The sequence below is a fragment of the Hippopotamus amphibius genome, chromosome 15 (assembly GCF_030028045.1).
Source record: "Hippopotamus amphibius kiboko isolate mHipAmp2 chromosome 15, mHipAmp2.hap2, whole genome shotgun sequence".
Taxonomy (NCBI): domain Eukaryota; kingdom Metazoa; phylum Chordata; class Mammalia; order Artiodactyla; family Hippopotamidae; genus Hippopotamus; species Hippopotamus amphibius.
Window position 1 is genome coordinate 2,931,998 of NC_080200.1, and position 10,738 is coordinate 2,942,735.

The 10,738-nt window shown below is 54.7% G+C and overlaps 1 protein-coding gene across 4 annotated transcripts in view; it reads right to left on the reverse strand.

The window, feature by feature from the left end:
- Positions 1-8,602, reverse strand: part of DAPK3 (death associated protein kinase 3) — a 32,828-nt gene extending 24,226 nt beyond the window's left edge. For all 4 annotated transcript variants that reach the window (XR_009049137.1, XR_009049139.1, XR_009049138.1 and 1 more), the window contains exons 1-5: positions 8,487-8,602; positions 7,359-7,516; positions 1,093-1,453; positions 728-857; positions 436-484 (exon numbers count right to left, since the gene is read on the reverse strand). Coding sequence is in view for 1 of the 4 variants with exons in the window: in XM_057708246.1 (XP_057564229.1) it covers positions 436-484; positions 728-857; positions 1,093-1,453; positions 7,359-7,420 (602 nt within the window). In the remaining 3 variants the exon portion in view is untranslated. The remainder of the gene's footprint in view (positions 1-435; positions 485-727; positions 858-1,092; positions 1,454-7,358; positions 7,517-8,486) is intronic.
- Between the last annotated feature and the right edge of the window lie 2,136 nt (positions 8,603-10,738).

The following is a 10,738-nucleotide window of genomic DNA, read 5'->3' on the forward strand; positions in this document are numbered from 1 at the left end:
ACCCGCCTGTCTAGGCTCAGACTGACCGGGGCAGAGACAGGGCAGACGGAGCCCAAAGGTACCACAGATCATGCAGACGTGGGGCCGCCTGTGGGCTGCTGTGGCTGAGGGCAGGGTTGGCAAACTTTCTATAAAGGGTGAGACGCTCCGTGTTTCGGGCTTTTGGGGCCATAAATGGTCTCTGTCACACGTTCCTCTGCTTTAACAACCCTTCAGAAACGTGAGAACCGTTCCTAGCTCATGGGCCTGGGTAGTTTGCCAAGCCCCGTTTTAAGGCAGCCATCTGTCCTGCCCCCTCCCCCCGCCCCAGCTCCAAGGCCAGCAGGACGGGTACACCCCCACCTGCGGCTGGGACCCTGCCGCGCCTGGGGACAGGTGGGGGGCCCCTGAGGACAAGCGACAAGACCCACCCTGGGCCCGCCAGCCCCCACTCACCACATGTCCGCCTCCAGACCCAGGGGCTCGTAGTTGACGATCTCGGGAGCTGCAGAGACAAGGAGACCGGGTCAGGCGCCAGGTATGTCTCAGGGGGCACCAGGACATGGCCAAGGGGAGGGGCACAGCCCACCCAGGAAAGGCAGGGACAGTGACGGCACCAACCCCAGGCCCTGAGTCCCCCGTGCCCGGTGCCAGGGGCAGGAAGGGAAACCCGAGGCCAGTGGGCCTGCCTCGCCCCATGCCAGTTGGAAACCCACCAGTGCCCCCCAAGGCCCATGCCAGGCCTCACCCACGAACTCCGGGGTGCCGAAGATGTTCTTGAACTCGTTCCCCGCTTCGATCTTGTGGGCGATGCCGAAGTCGATGAGCTTGATGCGCGGGCTGGGCACGTTCTTGTCCAGGAGCATGATGTTCTCCGGCTGGGGCGGGCGAGGAGGCAGGGTGCTGGGCGGGGTCCCTGAGCACCCCCAACCCCAGTGCGTGGGTGTGCGCGGGCTGCCCCCCCCCACAGGCCCAGGCCTGAGCCAGTCCGTCCCCTCCACGCCCCGGGCAGGGACGTCCTGTGCCCAGAGGAGGAGGACCCTCGGGGTGCCCGTCCTCACCCGCCCGGCCAGGCTGGCCCCCCGCTCTGTCCCGAGGGCCCGGCGGGGCTACCTTCAGGTCGAAGTGGGCGATGCGCTTGGAGTGCAGGTAGTGGACGCCATCCAGGATCTGCTTGAGGAACTGAGTGGCCTCGTCCTCTGTCAGCGACTCCTTCTCCGCCAGGAAGTCGAAGAGCTCCCCGCCCGAGACTAGCTCCAGGATGAGCACCACGTCAGTCTTGTTCTCAAAGATGTCGTGCAGCGTGATGATGTTGGGGTGCCGGATCTCCCGCAGGATGTTCACCTCCCGCTCGATCTCCTCCCGGCTGACCCCCCGGCGGCTGGACGACAGGCGGCGCTTCTTGATGAACTTGGCTGCGTACTCCTTCCCGGTGCCCTTCTGCCGGCATTTCCGCACAATCGCAAATTGCCCGCTGCAGGGACAGAGCGGGAGGGGAGGGTGGGGAGCGGGCACTGAGAGGGACAAAGGACGCTTGGGACCTGGGCCGCTGCTCTGATGACGCAACCTCCCGGGACAGCTCGTCCCAGCTCCTGGCGCCACGCAGAGGCGCGTCCCCCCCACCTTGAGAACGCCCCCCCAACCGCTAGGGGTGCTCCTACGAGTGCAAATCGGAGCCTAATACAGCGGCTGCCTGGCGTTTCTGCAGCAATGAAAGAATGGAAACGGCTCCACGTTTATCAAAAGGGAGCTGGGGACTTCCCTGGTGGTGCAGTGGGTTAGACTCTGCGCTCCCGACGCAGGGGGCCAGGGTTCGATCCCTGGTCGGGGAACTAGATCCCACATGCATGCCGCAACGAAGAGTTCGCATGCCGCAACTAAGACCTGGCACAACCAAATAAATAAATAAATATTTTTTTAAAAAAAAGGAGCTGGACTCCATCACAGTAAGGCCAGCAGAATTGTATGTAGTCTTGAAAAAGAATGACTCTCTGTCTGCTGACAAAAAAGATACCCGTGAAGACCTGCTCAGTGAAGACAGCTGCACGGTAACGTGAGGAATGAGATCGTTCTGGGTGAAAAAGAAAGGCCCATGCTGTACCCACACATATAGGTATGTTTGTGTGTGCAGATGCAGGAAAAGAGGTCTGAAGGACACACACCAGGCTGTGAGCAAGAGACATGTCTGAGGAACGCGACTGAGGGCAGTGAAGAGGGGTTTTACGTTTTATTTGATATGATTCTATACGAGTCAACTTCTCACAGCATATTTCATCACTGTTTAAAATCTAAGAAAAGATAAAAAAACCACTGAGTCCAAAAGAGCTGCTTCTTCAGGGACTTCCCTGGCGGTCCAGTGGTTAAGACTCCACACTCCCAATGCACAGGTTCAATCCCTGGTTGGGGAACTAAGATCCTGTGTGCAGCAGGCGTGGCCAAAAAAATAAATACATAAAAGGGTATCCATCACCTTTAACAAAATAAGAGCTTCTTATCCAACAGGCAGAGTGAAAGAAGCACACATCTTTCCCCAACAAGAGAGAGGAGTGAGGATGTGGAGAAACTGGAACCCTGGTGTGCGGCTGGTGGGAATACATGGCGGGGCAGACGCGGTGGAAAACAGTCTGGAGGCTCCTCCAAAGGTGAACTGTGGAGTTACCATCAGACCCAGGAAGAGCACTGCACACAGACCTGTAACCCACTGTGCACAGCACCACTAGTCACAGCAGCCATAAGATGGAAACAACCCAAACATCCCTCAACGAATGACGAACAAACAAAATGTGGTCCCTCCACACCCGGGAGCATCTCTCAGCCACGCAAAGGAGAGCAGCCCCGACAGGCGCTGCCGCATGGAGGGACCCTGAGGACACGATGCTCAGGGAGAACAGCAGACACAGGACACACAGGGTGTGGCTCCACGGATGGGAAACGTCCAGAACAGGCAGATCCACAGACACAGAGAGTGGGTTCCTGGTTGTCGGGCTGGGGGAGGGGTGGTAGCCCTGCTAATGGGGACAGGGTTTCCTTTTGGAGTGATGGAAACGTTCTGAAATTATTTAATGGTGATGGTTGCAAAACTCTGTGAATACAAGAAAGATCGTTAAACTGTACGCTTTAAACGAGTAAACTGTATAGTGTGTGAATTATATCTCAAGACAGCTGGCATTTGAAGAAAAAGAGAGAAACTCTATTGTACTCCGGGGAGTTGTCCAATGTCCAAATTCTTTTGCTGTCTAGGAACTTATGTTAACTTGCTTTCACTCAGGAGTTGAGTGAAAAAGGCCAGAGGGTAAATATTTTAAGCTTTACGGGCCATGTGGTCTCTGTCACAATTCTTGTGTGTTTTTACAACCCTTTAAAAAAGTGAAAAACCATCCCGCATTCGTGGGCGGGCCATACTGAACTAGGCGAGGGCCGGATGTGCCCCACAGGCCACGGGTCACGCACCCCGGCCTCAGGAGGATGTATGCACACATGCACAAGTAGAGGAACTAATTCTAAGACCGAAGGCACACGTTCCAGATAAGCAAGCTCAACCAGGCACCAGCAGGGCTCAAGGGAAAGGAAACGAGGTGGCTATGTGACATCTCGAGGAAATGGGGGATGCGCATGCAGAGGAAGGAATTGCAGAGATGGGCCTTGGGGACAGGAGGGGGTCTCTTAAGCTGGCGACAGCACAGGGAGGACAGGCCAGGCAGAATGAGAGACAGATGAGTGAGGGGAGCCTCTGCAAAGCCAGCAGGGCCCTGGGAAAAGCCGAAAGACCCGACTGGGTGTGTCCCAGTAAGTGGACCTCACTGGGACACCCAGGACCACCTGCAGCCGGCAAGCACCGAAAGCGCTGCCCTCGGAACATCGAGGCACAAAGGCGCCACGGCAGGCCACTGCACACATGCTCTGCGTACACTCGGCCAGCAGGTGAGCTTCAAGGTGGGCAGGTGGGAAGTGCAAATTATTACCAATCAAGATAGGTTAAATAATGGCCCATATCCAAATCCCGGGAACCTGTAGACATGGCACCTCACGGGGCAGAGGGCCTTTGCAAACAGAAGTAAGTTAAGGCCCCTGAGACGAGGATGACCCTGGATTCCCTGGGGGGCCCAGTGTCATCCCAGGGTCCTTAGAAGAGGGAGGCGGGGGGGGGGGTCCAAGGCAGGGGGAGACAGGAGAGGCTGCGCGGCTGGCTGTGAGGAGGGAGGAAGGGGCTGCGCGCCAGGGACGCGGCGCCTCTAGACGCTGGAAAAGGCGGGAGCCGATGCTCTCCCGGAGCCTCCGGAGGGCCCAGGCCTGCAGACCCACTCTAGACTCCTGACTCCCAGGTAGTTATGATAATAAACGGCTGTCCTTCTAAGCCACTACACTGTGGTAATTTGTTACAGCAGCAACAGGAAACTCACACACCAGTCTAAATCCACCACAATGGTCCCTTGGGTACGCTGGGCTCCTGCCCCGCCCCCTCCCATCTCGGCTAACACTCCCCACACCTGAAATGTCTTTCCCTCTCCCCTCTGCCTACACCAACAAGCAAATTCTTTCAGGCCCACCTCCCATCCCACAATGAAACCTGACAGTAATGACTTCAAATGCCAAGTGTTTGCTGCGCGCCGGGAACACTGCTAAGCACTGGACTTGTGGACTAGTTCTCAAATACAAGGATCTCTTTCCCCCTCTGGCTTTATTCCACGCCGAACTTAAAAAAAAAAAAAAAAGAAAAAACTGGGGAGGGTGGGGCGGACTCGAGGGAGGGCGGGGGGGAGTCAAAGGAGGGAGGGAATACGGGGATATGTGTATAAAAACAGATGACTGAACTTGGTGTACCCCCCAAAAAATAATAAATAAATAAATAAAATTTAAAAAAAAAACTAATAAAGAAAGAGTTCATGGGAAGAGGGACAAAGACACTGTTATGTAACTGAATTGTGTCCCCCAAAATTCTAACCCCTGGAACCTCAGAATGTGACAATTTGGATTTAGGGCCTTTGAAGAGGTAATTAAGTAAAAATGAGGTCACTGGGGTGGGTCCTAATCCAGCCTGACTGCTGTCCTTATAAGAAGAGGCAATTAGGACACAGGAACACACAGAGGGAGACCATGTGAGGACGCGAGGAGAAGGCGGCCATCTACACACCAAGGAGAGAGGCCTCAGAGGGAACCAAGCCTGCTGACACCTCAACCTTAGACGTCCAGCCTCCAGCACTGGGAGAGAGTCAACCTCCACTGTTCAAGCCCTCCAGTCTGAGGCGCTTTGCTACAGTGGCCCAGCTGACACACATAGCACTCCAGGACGTGGAAGCCAGACTGGACTCCCCACTGACCAAGCGCAGATTAATTTACTTTCCAAGGTTGTCCAGGTGACTTGAATTAGGAGGAAAGAACCCTCCAGACACATCCACACATGCACACAAAGAAACTCACCCCGGTACGTTCACCCTGTGACTCCTGGGACGAGGACATAAGGCCATGCTTTACCCGAGACAGGCAGAAGCCTGACGCCCAACTCTGGTTCCAGCACGCCAGCAGGGCTTGGTCTCAAGGTCTGAATCCTGCCTGGCCCCCTTTCAGTCTGCACGGCCTTGGGCAAGCCGCTTCCCTGCTCTCAGCCTCAATTTTTTTATCTATAAAATGGGGATAATAATGGTACCTGCCTGATAGAGCCTTTCACAGATGAATGGAAACGTAACAAAAAAACAGCTCAGGACTCAGATGTCCAAACAACACCTGTTAATTTATACAAAGTGCCACACAGTATGCAGTGTCCAGTGGCATTAATCCTTCACCTTATGTGTCTCCAAGAATGTTCTGGATCATTACATAGGGCAGCGCTGTCCAAGATGGCAGCCACTGGCCACATGGAAGCTGTCCAGCCCATTCGGACTGAGATGTGCTGTGAGTTACAAGACACACCAGATTTCATAGGTGCACATCAATAAAAGGCAGTAAACTATTTCATAGTAATTTTTATAATGATCACAAGCAAAATGAGACTAGTTTGACATTGGGTTAAGCAATATTCGTTATTAAAATTATTAACCTTGGGACTTCCCTGGTGGTCCAGTGGCTAAGACTCCACGCTCCCAAAGCAGGGGGCCTGGGTTCCATTCCTGGTCAGGGAACCAGATCCCACATGCCCCAACTAAAGATCCCACGTAAAAATTAAAAAAAATAAAATAAAATTTAAAAAAAATCCCATGTGCTGCAACCAAGAGCTGGTGCAGCCAAATAAATTATTTAAAAAGATTAATCATTTTTAAAAAGTTATTAAAATTGATCAGCTACTAGAAAATTTCAATAAACTCCCTACATGGCTTGCATTACACGAGTTACCAGGCTCCTTTTACCAGCTGCATAATATTCCATTGACGAGGCTGTACTGCCTTGATGGGCACGGAAGAGGCTTCCTATCTTTTGCTCACAGAAAATCCTTATAGTGACTCTCCCTGTCCCTAGATCTTTAGGTCCATGTACATACTATGCCCACAGATTTAACTCCTAGGAGCGGAATAAGTGGGTTAAAGGGAATGTACGTGGTATTTTTGCTGACTTTGCCAAACTACTCTCAGCAGAAGGTCCTAATACATTTTCAACAATGGAGTCTGAGATTTCTGTGGGGGTGGGGGAGGCAGCCCGCATTCTCCACCACTCTACCAAAGGAAATTCCTAAACGAGGGACTTCAGAATCCCAAATGAGCCCCATAGAGTCTCTCAGCAAAGGCCTGATGAATGGCTCAGTTATTTACATTCCCTTCTGGTGACATCATGGGGCCGGCCCAGGCGGCTCCAGGAAGGCCGGCCAGCCACAAAGTCACCAAATAAGGTTTCAGGCTCTGCGGGGGGTGGGGGGGGAGGGGAGGGGGAAGGATGGTGCCTGGCAGGTCGGAGGCGGGGGAGCTCCCAGGCGAGGCTCCAAAGCCCAGCCCTGCAGGAAATCAGCTGCCTGGCTGGGTTGGGAAACCTCTGCTCTTTCCCACAAGAATGCTACCAATTGGCAAGGGTGTGGGCCCAGACAGGGGGCCTTCCCTGGAAACCTACAAGAGCCGGGGAGACTCAAATACCTCTCACAAGAGGATCAGAGAAAGGGACAGACCTTCACCAACAAAACATCTACTGCTCTCACGCCATATGCCAGGCACTGCATTAGGTGCCATTTGGGCTCAGTTGTGTTTCTCCCCAGAGGAAATGCACAGAGGATGTGAGAGCAAGAATTCCAGGCCCAGACGGGCTGACTCCAAAGCCCAAACTCGTTCCACAGCACATGATACTGACTCATCCCTTCTTGGAGAGTAGGATAAAGGACAGGAGAGGAGATACTCCCAGAATACGCCGCAGCGGGTCTCTGCACCCCCACCCCCCAAGCCGCATCAGAGGGGACTGCTCACCTGCCCAGCTCCTCCCCCATCTCATAGTGGTCTTCCACATCTTCCTGCCTGAATGTGGACATAGCGGCCGGTCTGCCTTCCAGCGCCTTCCACTCCAGTGCAAACCCAGTCAGAGCGGCCCGGGGGACAGGACCTCAGGGAGTCCACTAGCCGTGACCCTGGAGGAGACAGGGAAATAGGAAAGGAGTGAGATGCCAGCCATTACTTCAGGGTCAACGGAGCAACCTGCTCCTCCCAAACAGGCTGCTCATCGCACCATGCTGAAATTCCACGCTCCTTGGAGAAGGCACTTGCTCTGGGTGGGCAGGGCACTTTCATGTGTCATCTCATTTAGACACCACACGGCTGGGCCACCTCCACCCCCATAACTCCCACCAGCCACAGGCCTCCGGTTCTGCACACAGCGCCCCAGTCTTTTCCTGCCTCTCCCTCCTAGGCTTCTTCCAACCTGCTCGTCCAGAGCCCCACACATTCCTGCAAGTTTCCCCACGCTCTTCACACCCCCAAACCCTGGGGCCTCCTGATTCCCTGCCAAACTTCCAACACACTCCCATCTCCCTGCCCGTCAGCGGCCTCAACCCCTGTCCCCCTTACCCACTGCGCCCACATGCCCTCCCCTCCTCGGCTGGTCTCTTAAGACCCTCGGCAGCGCTGTGCTCCCCCCACCTCTTGCTCCCCCCGATCCTGAACTCCCCAGGAATTGGACAGTGGCTTCCAAGCTCCTCCAAGGCCCAGACCCACTCTTGCTCCCCGTGACCTCCATCGTCCCAGCAAAGCTAACTTCTTCCTCCCCCCTCCTCGAAGGCACCCCTCCAAGGTTTCAAAGGCCCCCACCCCAGTCTCCACACCCCCAACGGGCCTCCGCAAAGGGCCACATCTGAGCGTCTCCTCCATCGTCCTCCGCCCCCAACCTTCTCACAGGCTCCAAGGCGGACCCCGACGGCTTCCTTCAGAGACGCCTCCAAGGTCTCCCCAGCCCCGAGCGTCCCAGAGGCCGCCACGCCCCTCACAGGCCCCGGGCCCAGCTCCTTCTCCCGCCCAGTCATTCCACGGTCCCCAAACGTCCCCCCTACTAAGTCCCCCAAGGGCCCCTCCACCCGCCAGCCTCGGATAGAGCCCGCTCCGCACCCTCCTCAGCCCCGCGCCGCGGACTCGGCCCTCAGCCTCGCTGGCCGACGCCGCCGCCGCCGCCGCGTCCTCAGGCCCTGCCGCCTCGGCCACAGCTACGCGCCGAGCCGTGTGACGTCACTGCGCCCTCCAGGGCCCGCCCCGAGAGGTGGAGCCCACCGCCCATTGGTCAGCGCACTCACCGCTCGTGAAGCCCCGCCCACCGCCGCCTTCCAAGCCCTGGCCCGCGGGCGTCCCGCCCTCCTCACCAGAACATTGCCTCGCCTGTGGCACCGGCTCGCCTGCCCGCAGCTGATTGGCTGTAAAGAACGCCGGTCAAGCTTACGGAAGTCGGCCTTGCGACTTCCGGTCCGTGGACCGCCCCGCCCGTTCTCCTCTGACCGGGGTCCTGAAGTGGGGAGGCGGGATGCTGAAGTCCTGCATCCCTATTCCTGCCTTCCTTGGGCATGAGATAAGCGAATCCAAGGCCCAGCTCCGGCATGACAGCTCCTGAGGCGGACCCTTGGGCTGCTTTATTCCCTGAGTGGCAGTCTCCTCCTCCGTAAAATGTTAACCATGTTCCAAATACATAAAGATGCAAAACAGGAGGTTGGTCAGGTGTTGCCATTAATGCTTGAGGATTGTTTCGTGACTCCTCTTTGGCTCAGGATACACGACAATAACAGCTAGCACTGATTGAGCCTTAGTGTGTACCAATCAACAACCTGAGGAGGGGAGCTTCTCTGGTGGCTCAGTGGTTAAGAATCCGCCTGCCAGTGCAGGGGACACGGGTTCAATCCCTGCTCCAGGAAGATCCCACATGCAGAGGAGCAACTAACCCCGTGCGCCACAACTATTCAGCCTGTGCTCTAGAGCCCGTGCTCCGCAACAAGAGAAGCCACTGCACTGAGAAGCCCGCCCACCCCAACGAAGAGTAGCCCCCACTAGTCGCAACTTGAGAAAGCCCGTGTGCAGCAACGAAGACCCAACGCAAGCAACAAATTAGCTTAAAAAACGTATTAAAAAATGGCCATACTATCATGTGCTCTAAATTTAAAAAACAAAAAAACAACCTGAGGTTAAAGACATTAATATTTCACCTGTTCTATACTTGGGGAAACATGCCCCAGAGAGATTAAGTAACCCACGCAGAGTCACAGCCAGTAAAGGTATAACTGAGATTCATTCCAAGAGGCCTGAACCCAAAGCCCACGCTGAACTACCTCAGGTACCATCTGACACAGACCATGTCTTTTGGTCTTTGTTGACCACCCTAACCTCATGCAATTCCACTTCTTCATGCCAACGCTATTTACCTTTTCTCACCTCAAACATCTCCTTTCCCCCTTTAGGTGTTGGCAAGAGCTCTTCCTCCTGCCTGGGGACGGCCTTCCTCCACTCTAAATTCCTAAGCACACGTTAGTTCACAGCCGAAGCAGCATCTTCTCCTATATCCAGTTTCCCCTATTATTACATCTTGCATCTGTCATCACTAATGAACTAATAGTGACAGTGACACATTACCCAGCCCATACTTACTCAGATTTCGTTGTTTTTCCCTAATGTCCTTTTCCTGTCCTGGGATCCCACATCACATATAATCATGTCTCCTGAGGGTCCTCTGGGCTTTTGAGTTTCTCACACTTTCCGCTTTTTGACGACTTTGACAGTGTTGAGGATTGGTCTGTTGCCTCAATTGGGACGTCTTTCTCTTATGGCTAAACTGGGGTGATGGATTTTAGGGAGGAAGATCATACGGCGCCGTTTTCATCACTCCTTATCAAGGGTCCATGCTATTATCGTAATTTATCATTGATGCTCAGCTTGGTCACCCGGCCCTAGGGAATGTTCATCAGGTTTCTACAGTACTCTTTTCTCATTAGCAAGGTACAGGTCTAGGCAGCCGGGGAGCAGACTGACCACCCTCCTGGCCTGGAACCCCACACAAGCACTTCACTGTCCCCAGCTGCTTCCCTGAAGACAGGCATGTATACATAGTGATAACCCACCCGATGTTACAAATCTCAGGTAAGATTTTCTAGTTTTTATTTATTGGCTGTGTTGGGTTTTTGTTGCTGCATGCACTTTCTCTAGTTGTGGCAAGTGGGGGCTGCTCATCGCAGTGGCTTCTCTTGTTGTGGAGCAAGGGCTCTAGGCGCAAGGGCTTCAGTAGTTGTGGCACACGGGCTTTGTTGTTCCAAGGAATATGGCATCTTCCCAGATCAAGCATCAAGCCCGTGTCCCCTGCACTGGCAGGCAGATTCCTAACCACT